This window comes from Rhinolophus ferrumequinum, chromosome 27, assembly GCF_004115265.2.
Source record: "Rhinolophus ferrumequinum isolate MPI-CBG mRhiFer1 chromosome 27, mRhiFer1_v1.p, whole genome shotgun sequence".
Taxonomy (NCBI): Eukaryota; Metazoa; Chordata; class Mammalia; order Chiroptera; family Rhinolophidae; genus Rhinolophus; species Rhinolophus ferrumequinum.
The window spans coordinates 5,155,793-5,179,733 of record NC_046310.1 but is presented as its reverse complement, the minus strand read 5'-3'; the positions used below and the strand labels follow the sequence as shown (position 1 = coordinate 5,179,733).

General features: G+C 41.3%; 1 protein-coding gene across 1 annotated transcript; it reads left to right on the top strand.

Annotated features, from left to right (window-relative positions):
• The first annotated feature begins 11,660 nt into the window (after positions 1-11,660).
• Positions 11,661-14,950, top strand: RGS2 (regulator of G protein signaling 2). The gene is made up of 5 exons (XM_033099902.1): positions 11,661-11,820; positions 12,828-12,929; positions 13,038-13,099; positions 13,662-13,828; positions 14,109-14,950. Exons 1-5 carry the CDS (start codon positions 11,705-11,707, stop codon positions 14,301-14,303), a joined length of 642 nt encoding a protein of 213 aa, XP_032955793.1. The 5' UTR covers positions 11,661-11,704; the 3' UTR covers positions 14,304-14,950.
• Positions 14,951-23,941: the final 8,991 nt, after the last annotated feature.

Below are 23,941 nucleotides of genomic sequence, written 5' to 3'. Positions count from 1 at the left end.
TCACTACACGGACCCCTCCATGGGGACGCTTACGTGTTCGCCTGACATGGCAGTTGGCATTAAATGAGGGACCTGAGAGAGAGAAAGCAAGGAGGAAATGACAGTGTCTTTCATGAGACACAGTGTCTAGTCTGCCACATTCTACTCCTTGGAAGTAAATCACTAAGTCCTGACAACACTCAAGAAAAGTCTCCACCTTTTGCAAGGAGGGTTGTCAGGAATTTATAGACGTATTTTAACACTATCACGAAGGGTTTCCGGGATCACCACCTCTGCAACAGCCGCTCAGAATGATGCGTTCAGCCCACTGCCCCAATTTGGGAGAGAAAGAAACTTGGGACAACATTATGGGACAAAGTAAGTGGTGTGAGGGATATACGGACAGGAGAAAGAAAAAAAATGGGCTGCCGGTTTGTGAAATAGAGATATAGGGTTATATTCATTTTATATTATAGTAAGTAGTGTGAGCATTTTTTGAACTGTTTTCTGGGTCATTTCACTTACACGGCTGTCAAAACACATCATAAGTCTGAACACATTTATTGCTTAGACGAGAACACCGACACAGCTCCTGATACCGAGCACATGCTGGCCGACATCTGACTACCTAAGGGCTACCCAGACTAGAAGTTTCCAAGAAGGTATAGACCCTGGCTTACACACTCTCAGAGTTTACATTTTTCTTGGATTGTAACTTGACTACATATAAATTGGGATGGCGTCAAAAGTCAGAATGAGACTAAGCCCCAAAATGAATAATTCAACAATACATGCTGCCGGAGTTCAATGAAAGGGCAGTATTTTGAGCTGGGTAATACCTTTTTACATAAAAATTCATGAGCTCGTGATTACAATAGGCTACACAAATCTCAATCAACAAAAAAGAACACTACCGTCATCCCGAAAAAGAAAGCTGTAAGTACTCAGAACAAGTTTATTGTTTTAATTGACCCTGTCCCCACAGGTAGCTATGTATGAGATGTTGGTACCCATGAACTATGTTTAGTTCTATTCAGTGAAATGGAATTTTTACTATATGTGTTTTTCTTCACAAAATAGGGAATTCGACCCCAGGAAAATTCTCAGGGACTGACAATGTGTTAACCAGGTCTCAGTAAGTCACAGATAGTTTTGTGTTTTACAGTCAGGCATGGTATTTAGACAGCTTTTTAGTATGCCTTAGAATTAGGGGCCACTGCCTTCAGAGACATTTTCTTCTTCATCCTGAAATATTTTAATTTATCCTCAAATGACCAGTCAGGAAAAATCAGGAAAGTCTGATATGCCAAGAGTCACAAAAATGCCACTGTGATAAGCACTCAAAACAAGGACATGTGCCTAAAAAAAGCTTTGATTTATTTCAGGAGCGGTCTGAGAGGTTCACAAGCTAAATTCTTCAGGCCATAAATTTGGTTTAAATATAAAATGGATAATAGGATAACATCAGCCCAAACTTCAGGCCTTTTCTACTTCAGATAATTGCCGTCAACAAAATTACAGGTTACTTACAAGACGACTGGTCACCCACCTTTCTGCAGAAACTACTCTTTCCTTCTTCCCGAAATGTAAATAATAATAAAGGGCAACTCACAAAACTTTTGGACCACTGCTCCTTTCCCAGCACACTCAGAAAAACTATGGCTGCAAGTAAAATATATCATCGCTTTTGAGCTAAGAAGCAATCGGTGCATGATCAGCTGTCATTCACCCCAGGACAAAGTCTCCTCTGGCAGGTGTTGTCTTGTTTGTTTATAACTTATTTTTTTAAGTGAATGCTTAGGGTCAAGCATGGTTTTTCCCAAAAGGTATAAAAACTGTACTGACTTACGTGATTTATCACAGTTAACAAACAAATTTTAAAGAAAAAAAAATTACAACAAAATATATTGCTGAAAAAGAGGACAAAACCAGGTAAGATTTTAAAAGCTGCCCAGGGTGAAAGGGGTCATTAGTCTGGGGAATTCCACTGTTGTTAATTATTTTGGTAATTGTCTGATTATGGACCCATGACTAGTCTATTCACTTTGCCAGTCACACAAAATCTGCAATGATTTTCTATCATTTCTTCACTTATAAACTAGAGGCGTATTGATTGACTTCATACAGAAAATGTAAGAATGAATTTAAAGCACTATTCTGAAAACATGTTATGCAAAAAAATTGAAAATTAACTTTCTTAAATGGCGTATGAAGCACGTGGTTGGTATGGACTATAAGATATCTTTTTTCCTTCTTTTCTTTCTTCCTTCCTTCGTCTCCCTTTATATTTTGGGGAGTGGGGAAATCACCGAACCAGAAATCCAGAAAATTATTCTAGTCCTGGACTGTCACTTCCAACCTACTTGACATCAGACTTATCTCAGTAGGCTCACTTTTAAAACAGACTAATACTATTTCCCCTTTTCTCCTCCCTATAGTTTTGTGACCATGAAAAAATAATGTATGTGAAAAACACTTTCAAATTGTAGTTTTCTATATAACAGTAAGATGCAAGACTTTAAAGTGAAAGCTAAAGAGACTCTTTGGGCCGATGAATAATTTGTCACAACCTCCATCATTTATAAATCTTAGATGACCCTCAGTTTGGAGCACTGCAAGGTACTAATTATGTTTCTCTAACCCCAGGAGCATACAACAGTCCAAAGTCACTGGCGCTGTGTTCCAGGAGCATGATTCTTCATTCCATTAAAGAAAGCCTGGGGGACTCAAAAAGGATAAAAATCAGGACTATGTTGGTGCTTACACTTGGTTATATAAAAGCACACATACCAAAGATTTCCAAAATGTACTTCAGAAGAGGACAGCAAAACCAGTTCTCAAGCAGCAGAGTTAAGAACTTGTCAACGTTCTCCTTCATCAGCGGCTGTTCTACTGGCATTAACTTCCTGAAATTCTGCATCTTCTGCAAATTTTGCTATGAGACTTTGCACTGCACTCAGTGATTATTGATTCCCGAGACTTCTATTAAGTGGAGAGGAGGTTCTGAAATGTACTGGTTCTCAGTGCCCTCGTGGGTATTTTCCTGTTTTAATGGCTTTGGCATCTCTGTGCACTCAAGTTGAACAGTAGGATGAGTAATCAGACAAGAATACCCTATTCCTACCTCAAAAGATTGTCGTGAGGATAAAAATGAAATTCTGCTTGGCCCACAGTGAGCCTCAGTAATTGCTGCTCATGTTGTTATTTTTAAAGATGCAAAGCGGTAAGCAGAGACAAGGATAGACAAAAAAAGTAACCGGTGATTGGACAGGAAGAAATCTATGGAGGGAAGCAAAGGAAGAGCCTGCTGAGTCACACGCATGACGGACGCATGGACTCAGCCTGGGCTCCCGGAGCTGCTGCAGACGCTGCCTACTGCAGCCTTGCTCAGTTTCCTGGCTCTGCTTTCAGCCTGTACATCGTGACAATACACCGCGATCACCTGACGTAACCTGAGGCTGCCTCAACCCCAAAACAGCCACAGACACCAATGGAATCGGTTTGTTACATTTCAGTCAACCAGACTTGCCTCTGAGGACATACTGACAAAAGAAACATCCCTTTCACTAAATCAAAGAGCCCTGTTCTTTTCTGTGTCTCCAAACTGCTCTCTTCCTCAAGTTTCAAGAGAACCCAAAAGATACTTTCTCCAATCTACATATCAAAAATAAAAATAAAAATTCTTAGCAATACACTGTGTGTAGTGCTCAATTCACAAAGCATTTTATTTCACATTCATAAGAGGAGAGTATAAAAAGAACAAACTCTAGGAAAGGAATCTAGGAATTTTCACTTTTTAATAAGATCCTTGGATGACTAGCCAATCCCCTTATTTCACTTCGTTTTCAGGTATCAAATGAGAATCAAATTCCAGTTTAACCTTCCAAGCAATATCTACATGGCATCTGAAGTTGCGGCTGTTTGAAAACGCTTTAGTCACACACAGATAAACAGTCCTTTGGTTGAATCCAGAAATTACTAAAACCACCTTTTCATTAGTTAACTAATTTATTATTTGACTCAACAATTACATATTGCGCATGCAATTACCATGTGCCAAGCAATGTCTTACAGGCTGATTTCACCAGTGCAGCTTTCCGAATCAACATTTTAGAGACCATAATTACACAGCCAGAGTATCCACGAGGAGCCTGTCAGTGACACCCCAAACTGAACTAGAAGCATGCATTCATTCTATAGTGGAGATTACAGACTTGCAATCCAAAGCCTGGCTCTGCCAGACTGGCTTGCTAGCGATTTGGGGCACTTCCTTCATGTCTGCAGGCATCTATTAAAGGGGAACATTTGAGGTGCAAGGATAAGAGGTAATGAATAATAATACATGCAAAGTGCCTGGTCTGTGTTTGGCACACGTAGTAGGTGCTCAATAAACAAAACCTATTGCTGTTATTACTAAGGGGGCAGGGCCAGATTCTTCCTAAGGAAGAGTCTTGGAAACCCCGATAGCATGTATTATTAATATTCCCATTTTTCAAATGGAAACAAAAAAATAAGCTCAGAGATGTTCAATCCTTCATTCCTGTAATAAACTTGTTTAGCACTTACTATGTGCCAGACCAGGGCTAATCCCTGCACAGACAAGGATGAAAAGGGCAGGGTCTCTGGACTCAGGTGCCCACTGTCCCCCAGAGGAAACACATGGCAACGCTAAATGCCCCCAAAAGAGGGAAGCCTGGGGCTGTGGTAGCACCTGAGTGAGCTCACTCGGGAACGTTCATTTTTATGTCACATCCTTCAGAAGACAGGGGAGGCTCCTCAGAGGGGACGTCATCGCTGAGCTACGAAGGAAGTAACCTGGCCAAAGCAGTTCATTGTGAGCAGCCTGGTCCTGGATGAAACCCAATCTTTGTCTCCAGGACCAACGAACTTCCCTCTAGGTCCCAGCTTCTTGGATGAGATTCCACTAACAAGTAGTTCCTTGGCACTTGCTTTATGGAAAAGCCTGTACTAGGTGCCAACCAAGGTGAGAAACTGTCATGTTTAGCTCATGAAAGCAAGGGGAAATCAGACAGACATACAGATTATCAACCCAAAACGTTACGTGACAAAACCGTTTAATATTCAACATCAAGTACTAAAACGCTTTCACCAGGTTCTCAGACTTTCTGTCGCGGGGCTAGTTTCTCCTCACATTCCGCGTGGCCGCAGGTCAGCGGCACCCCGAGATGTGAATTCCACCACACAGCAAAGTTTGCTCGGTCTTATTCACCACTTTGTCTGCGAATTAGCATTCAATTTCTTTCATTTCTGCCTAATGCAAATTAAAAGGAGCGTCTTTGATCACTTGTAGGTGCCAAGAAGTCTATTCTGTACTGTGCTTAGTTTCTGCTTACTTGAAGCTGCTGACTGGCGGAAACTACTGGAAATATTTATTTTAAGATGCCCACATCCTTATAATTGAATCTTTTTTCTTTAGTTTTCTCGTGAGTGCTATCTTTCTCAGATTTGGGGCTCAGAATTACGCTCACTTCAACAACCAGACCCAGACTGTTGTGGGAGTTACTGTGGGAGAGAGTGTTATTTACAGTAGAGTCAGATGTTTAATCATTAAAGACCTGCTTTCTGCAAGTAAAGACAGAACCAGACGCTGAAGTTTCTGCCCTTCTGGAGGAAAGATATAAAATTATTGATAAATTTAACGTCATTCCAAAATAATTTGAAGGACTTGAATGAACTTTATCAAAAGCCATACTCAAAAAAAAAAAAAAAAAAACTATCAGGGAAAAAAAAAACTATCAGAAAAAAATGGAGGCCATTAATAAGGAGCTGGAAATCTTGAATTCTTTGCTAGGATTTAAAATACAGACTTTTAGAAAAGGACTTAGCAATGAGGAATCTAAACGTTTAGAGCACATTGACATTACAATAGTCAGTCTTCAGAAGATGCGAAACACATCCAATTTCAAGTAGCTACACGCAAAACATCCTTCAAAGTAAAAGTGAAAAGTGAACAACAACTTTCAACCGCATGAAAAAGATGCTTCAGAGAAAACAGCCCATCTTTGGAAACAACTGCTTTCACAAGAAGCTAAAGAATGGATAGGAAGAGTGATTAAAGTTATTAATGAGAAAAAAAAAACACGTTTAAATAAAATGAGATTCTACTGCATCTGGAACAAATTCTAAATGGTTAAGAATGTCAGATCATTGCTAAAGATGACAGCTCAGCCTGCTGTCCATGAAAAAGGCAACATGCGTGGTGGGCCCTTGAACTTGCATAGTACAAATGCACCAGAAAATGGAAACTTCTAAGAAGATAAATACAGAGGAGTTTTGAAGAAACTCACTGATGTTTCTAGGCTAAATACGGCTGATCTAGGCGGGGCCTGTCCAGGTGACTCTGCTGGCTTTAGCTGGGTTTATTTTAAAACCCTTGGAGAATATGAAACCAAATGCATACACTAACCAAAGGGGAAAAAAAAATTCTTTCACTGAAAGACTGTACGTATCTAAATGAGAAAGCGTCAATCAGAAAATTAGAAAAGGGGAAAATGCAGTTAGCAAGGAACAGGTACAAACACCAGAGGCAACTTTATATTTTTCCTAAACTGCACTTTTGAGGGGAAAAACAATGCATTTCACCAAATATCTGATGTAAAGAGAATTCACCCTGTAAAGATACCACAGAACACCTCCAAAATAGATGAAACGATTGGCATGAAAAGAACTGGGCGTTTCCAAAACATTTTTAAGGAAGAGTTTACACATTTCACAAAATAATCTTACATCTCTGACGTCCCCCCCAGGGGGGCATTTGGAAGAGCCCAAGGGGACCACCGGGGAACCTGACGGATGAACAGACAAGAAAGGAGGGGTACCAGGCAGTGATGGCCCAGGACCCAGGTCCAATGTCTGGTGTACAGCAGCAGGTATCCTCCCAGGTCAGGACCACAGACAAAAGAGCCCTCCATCCGTCTGCCCTCCTTCTTAACACGCTGCGTCCTCCACGGAAGGAGACAGAGCTTCACCTTGTGCTGCCTGTACTGACTGGTAGGCACCCAGGGACTTCTGTGGATTCAGCCCTTCCACCTGCATAGGAGACAGAGCACCAAACCACGGGTGCTAGGAAAGCAGCAATGAAATGGGGAAAAGCGTCCCGAGAAGGAAAAGCTTTGCTGACGGCCAGCCATGTGCACTGAGGATGTATGTACGCTGCTATCATCAACCAAGCCATTCGGGGTGCTCTTCGGGCTGCTTCCTTCTAACTTCCTTGCAAAGGAAGGCTCCTATAATGCCCTGTACCTTACAGATAGGAAGCTGAAGTACAAGACTAAGCAATCTGCCTGCGGTCATGGCAAAGCTAGTGCAGAGAACTGGGAACTAAAAGTTAAAATCCCAATTCTGAACAAGGCCTCCAAACCCCGTTCTCCTAAGGACAAGTTGTGCAAAGAAATGCAAAACGACTGTCTTTGGAGGTTGAGAATGGTATGGGGTCTCGAGCCAAGCCGTTAGCTGAGCACCTAAGACTTGACTACTTACAATGCGACAATTATGTCAAGGCCTGCTAGTGTCTTCTTGAAAGCATTGTCCTTTCCCCAGTTTTGTTAAGATTTGGGAATTGGTGTTTGTTTAAAATTAAAAAAAAAAAATGTGTCTGGGAGAGAACATCCACAAGGCTTTAGGTTCTTATGAAGTAGTCCGTGGATCAAAGACCTTTGAAAATCAATGTCTAAAATGGATTAGTACTCTCTACATAGGAATGGTAGGTAAACTGGAAATACCAGTGCAAAGAGATTCCTTATTTACTAGAAGAAAAGCAGCCCTTCTTCAAACTTAAAAGAAAAAAAAAAAACGACAGACTCTCAGTGAGTGATATACATGTATAGACCTTTGGAAATCTTGTATATCATGAAGCCAATATCCCAAAATTCCCAAAAAGGGAGTCAACAGGACATTTGGCACCGTAATGATTTGACAAAATTCTGTGCACAGAACCTAAAATCCCAGGCAGAAGAAATTCCTTGCTTCTCTTCTGCGTTTTATACCTGCAATGTGCCTCCAGGTAACTTATTTTATAAGAAAGCATTTCTAATTACCTGCTCACCCCTGAGATTCTGTGTAGTCTACTGTCGCAGGTGAGCAGCCACTGGCATATGCTGGGCACAGTCTCCCCAGCGTAGATTGCACCCTTATGGTCCTGTAACTGCAGAAACCTATTACAGGAGTTTCAATATATGTTAGTATTTGTATTTGGGGAAAAACAAAAAAGTTGTGATGCGCCTGCTGTCGGTTTTCAAACAGAACCCAGATGCTTCAGTAAGGTCAGGACTCTGACCTTGAAGTGGCCCTGCCTGCATTTGAAGGGTGACCTACTCCACACTATGGATGAATTTAAGGCAGAACCACAGATGTGCTCTCCCAGGAATAAACCACACAAACACTGGGAAAATTATTAACTCCTCTATCATACGTGTCAGGTATTAGGTTGAAACTCTGATTCATTCCTGACAAAAGCACTCACCTTTTTTCTCTTATCAGCTTCTGGGGATGCCAATTACATTCTAAGAAAGATAGTAATTATGATTTTTAAATTTCAGATCCTATCACGGATGAAGAGTGGCATACAGAATCGTGTATACATTCATTCTGTTAAAAGTCTATTTCACCAACTAAAATTCAATAAGACGAAGAAGGCAAAGGAGAAAAGAAAAACAGAGAAACAAGACAAGTGTTATACTTCTTCAAACGTGGTCAACAATTAGGGTATTTACAGTCTTCATTTTTTCCAATTACTCATCAGCCCCTTTGCCACGTGGTATTTAATTTCCTGGTTTTTTGTTTGTTTGTTTGCTTTTCCTGTTTGAAAACTAACTACCAATTTAAGATTTAGGAAGTAAGCAATAGGTTTACAGCTCTTACAAATTTAGGAACGAAGATATCACTGACCAAAACAAGCAAAGCACAGAGAAATACACAGAATGATCCTTTTGTGGGGTTTTTATGAAGCATATATCTTGTTTTCTAAATTTCTAAAGCGTAAGTATGAAACAGTTTTAGCTAATAATACTGATTTTTGATTAAGAAGAGCTAGCATGCAGGGGGAGGGGAAGAATCACAGCAGGGGAGACTTTAGCTTTTCATATTCTCCCTTTGGCATGACCAGAAACTTGTCTTACTTTATTTGCCTTCTTCTGCAACTTATTTTTTTATTATTATTTTTTTTAATGCAAAAAGTTCAAGAACTATCCTGAGAACCTCCATCCATCACTAACGTGTTCAGAGAGCCTCTCCAGTAGAGGGCATGACAGATTCAACATAGAGAACATATAGTCAGTTTACCAAGCCGCTCTCAAGCTGTGGTTTTGCTATGTAATATTCACAACCTATTGTATTGTTTCTTTCTTCACCACAGAATGGAAAATATGTGTCATTTTGATATTGAGCAATCCCCTTTACCTAAAAGCCAGTTGCAACAAAAAAAAAAACAAAGGGAAGTCATCAAACACTGTAGTTTTCGCTTTAAATATAGGTCTGCTTGTCTTTAAAAAACACAGTAGCATGGCAATCTTTTCACCAAAATGTTTCTTAGTCTGTAGAGGAGACTGGCTTAACTCTTAAAATTGCCCATAGACAAAGAAATGTTAAATTACATGCAAATTTATCAATCAACCTCATAATTTTCAGGAAAAAAAATTAATTTTCTGCCACATAACACCAGTTGTCAATCAGAAATGGTTTATGAAAAACCAAATCATTATCATTATATTAAACACTTACTGAACCATCTAGAATATATTTAAACTAGTGGCTTCCATGTATACATATACTCATATACGTATATTTACATTTGTGAGTATATTGAGATGACTGAATTTTCTGACTTGGAGATTTCTGAAAAGTTTAAATGTCAAACAGTTCGCTTATTTTCCGTATTGCTTATTATCCAGAGAGCATTTACTAAGTATCTATGAGCTGGAAACTACAATTCTTTGTGACATTATCTTTCTCTTTTAATAGTACTTATACATTTATAAACTAATTAACTCTTTGAGTTAATCCTTTAATGATTTTTCTACCTTGAGTAGCTATGCTTCCAGATACTTCTTTTTTCTTACATAGGCGAATTAATAACAAGCGTTTGTATAGTATTTTAGAACTTGCAAAGGCTTTTCACATAAGGGCCACATGATATATAATGAGGTTGGCAAGAAAGATATGTTACTCTTGGTACAAATAAGAAACTGGGGCTCAAGGGGCTGTGATGGGATTGTCCCAATGGTTACTTAGCATGTACTATCTAAGCTGAGATTCTAATTGGCGCCCGTGACACAGCCCAGCTCTCTCTCCTAACCGCTTCTTTGTCAGAACACCTGGCCTTTCCATTATTAGAGTTATACTGTTCAATGTTCCAAGTGAAAAATACATTGAGGCGTTTATTGTCAAGAAAAAGCAAGTGTATGCACATTACCCATATTTAATAAACATTGAAACATCGAAGTAAAACTAGATGTAGGAAATATTCAGCAGTGTTCTTCTAGAGATGAAGAGCATATGCATGACAAAAATGACAATTTTACATTTCACAAACATGTTTTAAAGTATTTATTACTGAAATCTAAATGATTTTTCTTTTCAAAATAAGGTACATGGCTTTCATCTTCAGTAATAATTGCAGATCTTATCCTCCATTTCAAACTTGGAGCTCCAACTATGGGCAGTTCACTGTAAGAATCTGTTAAACCAGTTCCAATTTTCTTTTTACAGTTCTAAGGCAAAGTAGGGAGAATATTTGCAGCCTCGTCAATACCTTGCGGTTAAGCTTACTGCCTACTTAGATGCTTGAGGGGGGATGCACTTGAAAATCCCCGTGTTCGATTCTAATGAAAATCTGAAATCCAAGCATTTTGTACGTGAGGTTCTCTCTTTGGCCTTACCAGTCCAATCACTCAAAGCCTGCTACAGCAGACATGGCTTCTGAAGAAATAACAAATTAAATGTATTCAAGCACACTGTTAGCCTCTCCTCTTCGTCCTGCTCTCTCGCCAGTTCTTCGGTGTTCTAGCAAATCGTAAGACAGCCACAAATGAGTGACAAGGAACCCCAGCATCTTTGCCCTCTTAAACGAGAATGATTCTGGTGCATTACAGCTGCCGAGGTCATGGTGTCTCCCTGTACCTCATCATCACATGGGTGATTTCTGTTCTGGAAAGAGAGGCAGCCAAGGATTCCTGAGGAGTCAGCATACAGTCGCACGAACTGTCACGTATCTAGTGGTGATCACGAAGGCACCCCTAGCTAGTAGAGCACTGTCGTCTAATCCAGTCACTTTCTCCTGTTCCTTTCCTAATGTGCATTCCAACAGGGTTCCAAGATGCCTTTGGGGGTCAGCCCAAGCAAGCATGGCAGGATTGGAGCGGGCCCACACCCCCGCCCGGCCTCCACGCCTGGCCAAGGTCGCCGGCGACTGCTCAAAGCCAATGGTCTCTGCCAGCCTCACACCGCCCAGGCCGGCCGCCACATTCCGCCCCAATGCGCCACAAGCCGGGGCTGCAGACGTCAGCAGCGCCCTGGCTTCCAGACCTTTCTGCGGGGACCGTGGCCGCTGCAGGGCCGCTGCAGACCCGCCCCCGGGCCCATCCGCAGCCGCCCAATAGGCGCCCTCGGGGGGCGGGCCCGGCGTCGTGTGGCCACGCCCCCATCCTCTTCGTCCTATAAATACCGCAGCGCCTCTCCAGCTGCAACCAGCGGCTGCACCGGAGGCTGGATGATAATGCAAAGTGCCATGTTCCTGGCTGTCCAGCACGACTGCGGATCTATGGACAAGAGCTCCAGCAGCGGACCCAAAAGCGAGGAGAAGCGAGAAAAAATGAAGCGGACGCTGTGAGTACGGCGTTCTTCTCTCCCCAGCCACCCTTGCAGACCTAGCTCTCTGGGTTTGCTGCAAACGCGGGGCTTTGGCACTCGTCTTAAACAATAGGAAGCAATGTAGCCTGCGCCTCTGCAGGGGGAAAAATGTAGAAAAGCTTCATTTGCTAAGTAAGATTAAATCTGTGTGGTCGGTAGTTTCCGCGAGTGAAGGAATGTCGGGTAGAGTTTAGGAGCTGAAGAAAATTCTTGATCTAGAGGCGGCGGTAGATGCGCTGAGAAAATCGCGGTTGGGTTTTTGTCCCCCTGCATTTAAGTTGACAGCAGAGAATCCCGGGCTGAAGGGCGTCCCCATCATTCATACGCTGCATTTTCACTTCTGATCAGTTTCCACAGACAGCTCTACAGGGTTGGAGGGATTTTTTTTTGCTCGTTCGGATATGCCTTTTAAATCCACGTTTTACTTTTAATGTTATGATTTAATTGATCATGCGCTTACATGAATGTTGTAGTCAGGAGGTGGGTGGTTCCATCACACACAGCCCTCCTGGTACACAGCTTCTGGCTGGTCCAGAACCTCAGCTCCAAGGGCTGAAGGGAAGTGAGCACGGACTGGCTCCAGGCAGCTCCACTGTCCGTTTCACCAAGTGTGAAATGCCTTCGGATTGTAATGAACGTTGCAGAAAAACTGCTGCCTTTTGCGGGCTAGAAATAGCATCTGCCTTTTGAACTATATGCAAACTAAATTCATTACACTATGCTAGTCATTTCAGGTAATCCTTCCCTTAGTTATAAAACCTAGTAGTTATGTGCAGATGAATGGGTGAAACTAATTGTGTTCAATACATAAGTGTAGCGATTAAATGTTAAATGTGTCAGAGTGACTTGAAGAGTTCTTGTTTTGTCTTATTTGGTTTTGTCTGTATTTACTGGGCGACTTTGGTAAAAATGCCATCAGCTGCTGTAGCAATGTCAAATGTTGCCACTTAGTGAATCTTTTTTTCCCCCCCTTTTCTTTTTAGATTAAAAGATTGGAAGACCCGTTTGAGCTATTTCTTGCAACATTCCTCCTCTCCTGGAAAGCCCAAAAACGGCAAGAAAAGCAAACAGCAAACCTTCATCAAGTAAGTTGAAAATCTTGTTCTTGCAAATTTGACGAGCTAGCTGTTGAGCGGAAAAGGGAACTCTGAAGATCTCCAAGAGTAAGCTGATGTGCACCCTTTCTCTTGCAGGCCTTCTCCTGAGGAAGCCCAGCTGTGGTCAGAGGCTTTCGATGAGCTGCTGGCCAGTAAATGTAAGTTACCTTCTTGAATTTAATCCCTTTCAAGCATCACTGGAGTCTGGAAAGGTTCTGTGCACACTGCACAAGAGCAGCTTGCCAGATGCCATTTGACTTGACAGTCATCGTGACACTCGCCTTTATGCCCCAGTGTCTACCCATGGAAGTGCATGCTTTGTTCAGGGGGGAAAAGAAAACTTAACCTAAAAAAAATTAGAGTGGTGGTTGCTCTTGGTTAACATTGAGTCAACTTTTCCATTGCATACAAGGTTTTCAAGAGGCTTAGCTCCCAGAGAATTTAGGGCTCCCCTATGAATATTTCCACTGATGGCAAAGTTAAGTATTTATATCTTTGTAGCAGTGTGCCAGCTGAAGCATTTTGTCTACTGGCATCTTAGTCTTTAAAGAGCTCAATTCTGAGGATTACAGGTTTGAGTGATATCGAGGAATTTACTATCATCTCTAAATAAGAAAACACAGAGGCAAGGGAGTGGGAGTTATAGGAAAACATGTAAGGGATTATTTGGTCATTCCATTCACAATCTGAATGTTTTCTTCTCCCTCTCTCCCCCTTCAGATGGTCTTGCTGCATTCAGGGCTTTTTTAAAATCTGAATTCTGTGAAGAAAATATTGAATTCTGGCTGGCTTGTGAAGACTTCAAAAAAACGAAATCACCCCAAAAGCTGTCCTCGAAGGCCAGGAAAATATATACTGACTTCATAGAAAAAGAAGCTCCAAAAGAGGTAAGAAAAATAAGTTCTTATTTTCAGCATGTTTTGAACATTGTTAGCTCCAAAGCGAAACAAAAGACTTGAAGTCAAACTAAAAGGGCTTGGGAGTGGGGGGAGTGTTTTTTTCTCTTACCTTAGCTTTCAGTTAAGTTGATTAAGTTTCTTCAATGACTTGGCTGGTGAAGCTAATCATGCATTATAGTTTTTAGTTTTTGTTGGCAAATATTAAATACACAGTCTTAAATCTCTGACTCTGAATATAGAATAAACCACTTTTTGTGTTTTATTTCAGATAAACATAGACTTTCAAACCAAAACTCTAATTGCTCAAAATATACAAGAGGCTACAAGTGGCTGCTTTACGACCGCCCAGAAAAGGGTATACAGCCTGATGGAGAACAACTCTTATCCCCGTTTCTTGGAGTCGGAATTCTACCAGGACTTGTGTAAAAAGCCACAGATTCCCACGGAGCCACACGCTACATGAGATGCACACAGGACCCCCAACGTGGAGGACATTTCATTTTTTCCTAAGGGAGAAAGGCTGACCTGCCCAAAAGACTGCCCTTGAGTTCAGCCTGGGTGCTGGGGAAACATCACTCAGAACTGTTGATTCGAAGTTGGGTAGTGAGCAGGGAAGCCCGTCGCCGTCCAGAAGCAGCATGTGTCGGGATGGCCTCCATGACTGCAGGCACACAGAGAGAACGTGGTCTGAGCATGGTGTGTCTCCCACCGTAAAAGCAGGGATGTGAGACTGAAACAGACGGTGTAATACTCTCGATCCAAAAGCATTTTTACCATCAGTAGGTCTGGGATTATGTGGCCTTAGCAGCTGGATGTACATCTTTCCCCCAAATCAGTCTATGTTAGCACATAGTGGTTTCAGTTGTAGTGTGTTTTTAGTACTATGTGACATTCAAGTGTGTACTACGTGCAAGTGAATGGAAGTTCTCGTAACGACAGGTCATCAGGACTGTCGTCTCATGTAATACTAAAACGGACATGGTCTGTGTTTTCACTGTCAAATGGTGTGTAGAACATGCAGTGTCTTATGAGTGCCAAAAACTGTCCTGAAGGCAGCTAAACTTTGAAGGGGTCTTTGGATACTTTTAATAAATTTATTTTGATAAATGATGTCATTGACCATGTGGTCCAGATGTGGGTCTTTGTGTTTGTGTGGGCTTTGGAAACTGGTGGGTACAAGGGAAACCATCTCCTTCCTGGTAAAGAAGGGGTGGCGGTGATGGGCCTCTGAGCTGAGAAATGACGGCTGCAGGGAAAACATGCTGCTCTCTAACGCTTTTTCATAGGTCAAAGGAAGTATGAGCACATCCTTAGAACCACCCTGGGATCACACTTTCTGAGATAATGTCATAAAAAGAAAGCTTGTTATTAATGAAAACCACAGAACATAGGCCCATTAAAGACCAGCTAAATGTGACAACTAAAACTATATTATAGAGACAAAGTGCCAAAAGTAGTCACATAACTCAAAGCCTCTCAAAAAAAAAACAAAAAAAAAAACAAACCTAAGGTGAATGCAGGCCACCTTCTTATTCCCCTTGGTTCCAAGATTTCCCACAGGGCACTGGCCTGAGCTTCCAAAATGCATACCTGAAATTGTTCACCTCCATGATGGATCAGTACAAAATCAGAATTTTCTTAATTAGTCTGCCTTCATTTGGCCAAGAAAGCTGGTTATGTTACTTTACTAATGATGAAGGCAAAAGAAGTGTACTTTTGTTTCTTAATCTGAAAATGTGCTTTTCTGCTAGTTGAGAGACCTTGAATCTTGTTATTTTTCAAACTGGCTATTTAAAAAAGGAATACTTTTCTCCAGCAGACTGCTTATTTGAGCCTCCTTGATTATGCTTTCCGTTTTGAAAAGGAGAAGGAGCACGGGGTGGAGGGGGTTGGGAGTGGGGAGCAAGAAAAACATAAAAAAATTAAAGAGGGGAGACCTCATCTCGGATTTGGAAAACCTGAGCCTATGTAAGATTTCTCAGCTTTGTGACCCTTATCTTCCCTGGCTCAACCGACACCTTCCTGCCTTGTCCCACTGGTTCCTATGAGGTAGGAAGGGACTTTAGAAATTATAAAGCACTAAAAAAAAAAAAAAAAATTAAAAATAGAAATAAAAATCATTTTGATTTGACAAAAGAAAACTTGAACTCCCTTAGTTTAAATGTTATTTTCCCTGTGCTGGCACAAATGTTCACCTTAATCAGACTTTCTGGCACCAACAGGCACAGAGACTTTCCTTGTCCATTCCTGTGTCACCAGCAGCCAGAGTAGTATATAATAGGTGCTCCATAAATAGTGGGAGGGTCATCAAAAGGGGTATTTCTTTGGAGAACAGATTTGCCAGGCCTACACACACCTTAATTTGGAAAGGTTTTGCCCAACAGAGAAACCCAGGAGGCATACTGTACATCCAAGGGGTCACCAAGTCCTACTAATTTTACTTCAAATCTCCAGCCTATTTTCTGTCACCACCCTGATCGAAGGTGCCACCATCCGATGCCTGGATGACTGCCACAGTCACAACTCATCTCCCCTCACTTACTTCCCCACCCCCTCCAATCTGGTCTCTGCATTTTCACTCTAGGGATGCTTCACTCTAGGGACATAACCCCGCCCTTGGCTCTTGTTGCTTATAAACCCGTGACAGTTTTCCCAATTAGGACAAAGGCACTGTCCCTAATATGGCCTAACACCTGAAGGCTTCACCCCTCCTTCCACTCCAACCCTGTCTCTGCCACGGCTTCCCAGCTCCCTCTGGTAGCCTAGCCACGCGGGCCTGCTTCCGTGCCCTGCAGGGGCCATGCCCACGGGTCTTGCAAGGCCTTCGCATGGAATCATCCCTCTGCACAGAAAGCACATCTCTTCCACATCATGCCTATGTCAGTGCAATTGTCACTTCCTCAATTGTCACGCCTTCCTGGACCTCCTCACCCAGGTCAGATCCCCTCGGATGCACCAGGTTCTCTCAGTTAGAGCACTTCGGAGAGTTCTCGTCGTTTGGATGATTACGTGATCAACTAGGTCTTTCTCCGTGGACTGCTGGTGTCAGTGATTTGAGGACCGTCTCTTTCTGCTCACAGATGAATCCCCATACCTGGCACTGTGCCTGGTGCACAACAGGTGCTGCGTGAATAATTGCCGAATGAATGATTAAGTACTAAAAGGTCTTACAAACACATTTTGGTGAAACAAGAAGTGTCTACCGAAACACAAGGGAATGAGGACGAGCTTTCCAAAGGCCCACTGGTTCGAATGTCTGAAAATATCTGCAGAGCTTTTTCCTTTGGCCAAAAAAATAAAATACCTCTTGCTAGGCATAATCTCTGTAACTTTTGACCTTTGAGAGAAGAACAAGCCATATTTTAGTAACACAAAACAAGAGTTTTGACTTTTTCAGGGCGGCTTTACTCAGGTGGCATTTTTCAATGTTCTCAAGCCATGGAACAAACTGAAATAGATTTAAGATTAGAAACCGCATACCTCCACAAATAAATATTACTTGATGTTCCAGTTTCTCGGCATTCATACATTTAGGATCCACAGTCCATTCATTTTGATACTATTTCATTTTTCATCTATTTTAAACCCAAGAGCAGTTCGAAATACGGTAATTTTATGCAGCCCAACTGGGGGGTGGGGGAAGAGAGGGAAAGAGAGAGAAGAAATTGTCTAGTGTTTGACAAGTGAGCACAGGAAAGCAATATATGATTTTCAATGAGATGGTTTAAAGGGATCACCCAACATTTCATAGGAAATAGGTCTTTGGTAGAGGGTTGGCTGATTTGTTTTAGCACAATATTTGATCATTAACGGCAGTGATTCTCACCTGGAACGGATGGAGCATGGAGAGAATTTCTCTGTATTGAGAGAGACCTTGTGGATGGGGGAGCAGAGTGCATTTGGACGGGGTGCCTACCAGGCAGTGCCCATCCCATGCCAGGCGCTGCTTGAGTTCTAAATTTGTTTTCCTACGTTCATCCCAAATTGCCGCTAAACAAGGAGTTAGGTATTACGGAGACTGTCACTACTATTGAATGGTGAACTTTGACATGTACAGAGATGCCTGGGGTCTGGATTACATGTCTTTTGACAACTTTAGAAAACCATTTTCTATGTGTGTGTCAATGGCGAGGAGATGAGGTTTATCTAATTTTTCGCATCCAAGCTAAGGCGCATCTTGGAGCTGCCTGAGGCGAGAATAACAACCCAAAAGAGCTGCATCTGTGACCTGAAGGATAGGTAGAGACCACCAGCGGGAATAGGAACTGCACTCTCGCCCAAGGCAACAGCATTACACAAAGGCCTGCTATTCACCATTGTGGGCCCACGACCCAGTATGACCCACCGCACTGGATGGGGAGCATACAGCCCAGGACATATACAGACGGAGCAGCATAGCCCAGGACCAGGTGACGCAGCACTTGAATACGAAAAGCTGGGATTTTATTCAGAGCCAATGGGATACCGACCTCAACTAAAATGGACAAAAAAAAAAAAAACACGGCAGCAATACAAACGATGAACTGGAGGCAGGAAGATGAGTTCGCAGACTTCGGTAATAGTCCAAATGGGGAACACCATATGCCTACACCAGGATGGTGTCACCAAATAATTCAATGTCACTTAAGAGCAATTGACACCTCACCTAGTCTACGTAGAGCATTGATCTCAAAACCGTACCAGCAACAATTATAAAGACAAGTAAGACATGATGTCCCCAGTCCTCCAAGGGGCACCGATTAAGTATCTAATGAAACAATGTACAAAAATTAAAACAGGAGGTGGGCTGTTATTGGTGATCAATTATCAGAAGAGAAGAGCAAACACTGGTAGCTGGAATGAGCCAAGAAAACAGGGAAGTCACGTTTTTGATGAAATGTGAAATCTGGGTAGATTTCATAAGGACGAAAGAGAGCGTATCCAGGGTGGAGAAAGTTTCAATAAAGGGAAAGAGGGATGGCAGGGTGATACCTGGCAACGTGCTATGACATTTGTGTAGGCAGGGATTTTCAGTGGGGAAATATCTGAAAGCTATTTTATCGATTCACTTTTGGGCAAATATTCATGAAGGGGTTCTCTGGGCAACAGCAGAAGAAATGGTCATCTACTGAGAAGGAAAGGAAAAGAGAGGCTGGAAGCTCAAAAATAACAACTAAAGGCCACACTTTATTTTTTCTAAAAACTGATTTCCGTAAGCTCATCAACCACCTCAGTCATCCAGCTTCATGAAACCTTCCTTCAGGATGTCTCAGGTCTCTTTCCTTCTCTGACTACAGCTGCGTGGTTACTCACCACTGTCGTGCTCTCAGCTGGATCTCAGAACCTGTGTCCTGCTTCTGATTTATGCCCTAGGCTGCCATTTGAACCTTGATGTTTTCACATCATTCTCATGACCAGAAAAATAGATGAACTCTCAGGTATCTCCCAAATGAAGGTAAACTTCTGTATCTAAGGCTACCACCTACCCACTATTTATTTTTTTCTGCCCTTCCCACCTGATTTCGCCCCACTGAACAGAAACATTCAATGATGGGTTTTCTTATTGTTCCTGAGATATATCTTTCTCTTATTATCAGATTAAACTGTTCCCCTTCCTTAGAACTGCTCTTTCTTCCCTTCAATTTTACTTATTTTTCAAGGCTCAGATCAAGTTTCACCTCTACGAAATTTTGCCAAGGGTATGTCAGTTTTAGCTTCCAACTAAACGGTCAATACCGGGAACATTTTAGCTCATTCTACTTAATTTTCAGAGTAACAGGTGAGCTTTCCGACAGTGGAGATATTCAATACCCATTGATCACTCTAACTGATTAACTCATTGATTATTGATCGATTCACATACTGTTCAGTAAAAATGCACGCAATGATATAAATGATTTCATTTAAATTTGCTAAACTCACCTGCAAAAAAAAGTATTTTTTTTCAGGAGTCTACAGAGTTGTCATTTGGCTCTATATTTTTGCCTTGCAAATATAGAAAAGAAAAAAAAAAAAAACTAAATGTGGATCTTGGATAAGATCCTAAGATTAGGTTTTCTTGAATCCCAAGTTAATCTGATATTTATATGGTTTAAAAAGTACACCAACCTATATGGAAACTTCCCTTAGGAGTGAGGCAGTGTGTTTATTTAGCTGGTGTATATCTTAGAAATGTGCAGACGTCATACCAAAATCAAAATAATGAAAAAGAGAAAAGAGCCAAAAAGCAGAGTGAGAAGAAACTATTTGCTGCTGTCTTCTTTGGGGTGAGAGGGGACCTGATTTTTTATTTATTTATTTTTTAATGCATTTGGAACTTCCAATCTCACAGGCCTATTTCCACTTCAATCCCAGATTATTATCTAGTCTTTAGCTTTGAAATGCAACCACAGGTTATCTACAAGGAGTGCATTTTGAAACTGCAATATTGAAAGAACTAAGAGAACATGCAGTTTCTGCGAGCCATGGAATCGTCTGAGAAAAACCAGACATAAAGCTTTGGTTGGAAAAGCAGCTGGTACTCAGTAGACCTTTCCCCTGCTTGCCGGGAAGTTTACAACATTCAATCTCCATTTGGCACAAACCAACGCATTGTCATATAGAGTGATTTCTTACAGACGTGGTCATGAAGTACATAACCTTAATGTCAGACATAAACTTCTACCTCGTTCTAATTTCTTCAATTTCTGTTTTCAGATTCCAGAGTTTCACAAATCCTGTGACATTCTACAAAAGTGCTAATAAGATGAGTCACATTTCAAGAGTGGCTAATAACATTAATGTCAGAAATAACATTAGTCACCATATAATTAGTTATAGAAAAGTCAATGTTAAAAGTGTTAATAAAATGACTCTGAACTTTGAGGCTTTTTTATCCAGAAAATGTAGAAAGAACCTGGAAACAGCACTGAACACAAAATCAGTTGTGCTGTCCAATAAAATACTATATATAATATGCCACATATGTAATTTTAAATTTTATAGCCACATTTAAATGCGGAAAAAGTGAAATTAATTTTAATAATACATTTGCATATTCTTTGTTATATATTATATAAGAATGTATTATATATTATTAGTATATTCAGAATATTCTTCTTTCAAGATGTAATTCATACTGTAAATTATGAAAGATATATTTTATGTATTTATTTCTTATTAAAAATCCGGATTTTTAATCACGTGGCTATATGATTGGAGAGGCTAGTGCTGAAGGTTGTCTGAGATGATAGACCATATACCAGAATTTACACTTTCTGTCTTATTTTTTCCCAGTCCCAAAAACACATGTCATAGCCAGTGGTTCTCAAAATTCTTTCCCACTGTATTGCCTTTCATTAGGAAAAGCATCTTCCAGGTGTGTGCAGTATAAGGTCAGTCAAGCTAGACTGCCGTGCCTGAGTTCAAAGCCCTTCGCCATCTGTTAAATTGGCTATATGTCCAAACGTGGGCATATCGTGGAAGCTTTTAATCTCACAGTCTCTCATCTATAGCAGAGAGTAGTAATAGATGCCTTTACAGGTTTTTTTGCTTTTTTATTTCCAAAATAAATGGATTGATACATGTAAAGTGCTTATGACAGCGCTAGCCAATGGTGTTTAAGAGTAATATTATATATTAGCTATTAACACTACTGTGTATAATTTTCTAGACATAATGGAGATCAGTAAATATTGTTGATCCGAAGACCACTAACTCTCAGTTAACATGCAACTCATGACTTGAAAAAACACAGTTTCTCAAGGGAGAGTAACTTCTTTGCTCATTAGAATGAAAACTAGAATTAGAACGCCGCTGTCGTGCATTCGGCGATAATCAGCTAGGCACCCAACTAAGCCATCTCAGCCATCAGGGAGCTGTGGCTTCAGTGGGTTGCCCCTGTGTATTTTCCTTGCTTTCATCTATCATTAGGATGATTTCGCCTGCAAGTACTAAAACACCCCCAATCAAACTGACTTGAAAAATACGGAAACTCAAAGACAAGGTTGACACCAGTCATTGTGCAATCAGAGCTCGGCACTTCCTGTCACTCAGTTCCCCTCTATACTTCACTTTTGTCAACAGACTGGCTTCCATCGTGGTCACGAAATGGTTGCCACTATGAAGGGGAGTGGTGGAGACAAAAAGATTGCTCCTCAACTACAAGGGGAAAATGTTTCTTTCCTAAGTCTAATTGGATCAACTTGTCACAGTCCAGAGAAGGAATCAAGCACTGATTGAATTAAGCTTCGGTTTTTTTTAAAAGATCTTTGGGAAAGGATCCAACGCCAGTCTTTAGTCCAGGAGTGGGATGGTGCATAGGGAAGATGTGGGGAGCTGGAAGAAACTGGGGTTTTGTTAGGGAGGAGGAAGTGAAACTGTGTGGGCAGTCACACAGTGCTAAGAGGGAACTTGTATTTGGATAATTGCTCTAAAGTCACTGAAGAGACAGTCAGTCCACGACTTGGTAAGTTTTGTGGCAAAGACCATGAAATGGATCCCTGTAAAATGAAATCCTGGATGCACATGACTTCTGCCCCAACTTCATGGACTGTCGTCTTCTTCAGTTCAATATTAATTTGGCTGGAAAATATTAAACGAGCCAAGGAGTATAAAAGAAGGAACAGATTTAGAAATGTAATTTGCAGCTCCACTTGTTATTAGTTCAAATTCTATTGCCTGTTCTCCTGGAATGAGCATTTCCCTCTTTCCAACTCACCCTACAGATGAGTCAGGTTATTGTTCATACACACCAATTTTACCAGATGTTGTCTTCCATGCAAAGAGTTTCACTACCTCCCTGTTTCGCAACTAGCATAAAAAGCGCACTAGACTGGACACCAACAGAACGAAATTCTGGCCATAGCAACAGTAATTCTCTAACCCTGGAGATCGTCACATCTCAGGACCTCAGCTACTTCATATAGAAGGGAGGTGATTGGATCTCGAAAATGTCACCCAGCTCTAAAATCCTGCTTGGTTTTGGATATTTTCGGCAATCCCTCCATACCCTAACAACTTTCATTTTTTTCCCCAAATATCTAATAGAACATTACTGCTTTAATCATCTTCTGTCGTCCTATCCCCATAAGCAAAGCCACCTTCGTTTCATTCAGATCCATCTCTGGTCTGGACAGACCCCCTGCTTCATTTAGCCTACTCATATCCTCTGTATTCCTCAAGACCCAGCTCACATTCTCCCGGCACACCAGTTTATTGATCTCTTTCATTCCAATCATTATTAATCCAATCTTTCATTTGACAAATACTTCTGAGTGGCTACTCTGTGCAAAGCACTGAGGATAGCACGCCGAATAAAAGAGGTCACCTGCCCCTGTAGAACGGACCACATACCACTGGAGTCAGTAGATAATGAACAAGTGAGCAAACAAGATAACTCTGGAGTATGACAAACACTTATGAAAGAGACAAGCTAAGTGGTGAGATAGAGAGGACACTGGGTGGTCCGAGAAGGCACCGTTTAGCTGTGCTCCGTTTTGTTAGATGCTCTGTGAACTTGTGGCTGACTGACTCACTAAAGCAAAGCCCGCTTCTGCTTTGCAGTAACAAATCCTATTTTAGCTAATCCATAACTCTCTTGGCATGGATCGTTTTCTTACCTGAAATGCCCCTCTCTCCTCCTCTGATAGAAATGTCCTTATTCTTTCTTCAAATCCTTGATAAAAATTTGATTTCTTTAAAATTTCTTAGACAAACCCCAGGCAGAGCAAATACTTCCTTCTTCTGATTTTTCCCATTATTTTGTTCATACCTCTGCTGCAGCATTTTTATTGAGATAATATCGATCCCAAAACAGTAATCTTTACTCTTCTGTCTTTGCTTGTAGAGACACTTCCCCCATAAATCAGAAGTGTTCTCTTTGGTTTGGCAAGGTGTAGAATTGTTGGAGGCCAGGAAAGAGAACTCTATATCTGCTCAGTGTCCAGTTGGTTTGTTCTGAACCTGCCCCCAGACCTTTTGTGGGTCTGTACCCTTGGATAGGAAAGAATTGCATCTTCATTTTCACTAAACCCTCACTAAATCTAGCTTTTCCTTCCATTGTCCATCCAAGCAACAATCCCCATTAGTAGTAGAGATGTGACTGTCACCAATAGCACAGATACTTTTCTCCCGTTACAGTGG

Coding starts and splice junctions, on each gene's coding strand:
- RGS2 (XM_033099902.1), top strand. CDS start 11,705: ATGATAATGCAAAGTGCCATGTTCCTGGCTGTCCAGCACGACTGCGGA. Junction 11,821..12,827: donor GAAAAAATGAAGCGGACGCT/GTGAGTACGGCG, acceptor TTTTCTTTTTAG/ATTAAAAGATTGGAAGACCC. Junction 13,100..13,661: donor TGAGCTGCTGGCCAGTAAAT/GTAAGTTACCTT, acceptor CTCCCCCTTCAG/ATGGTCTTGCTGCATTCAGG.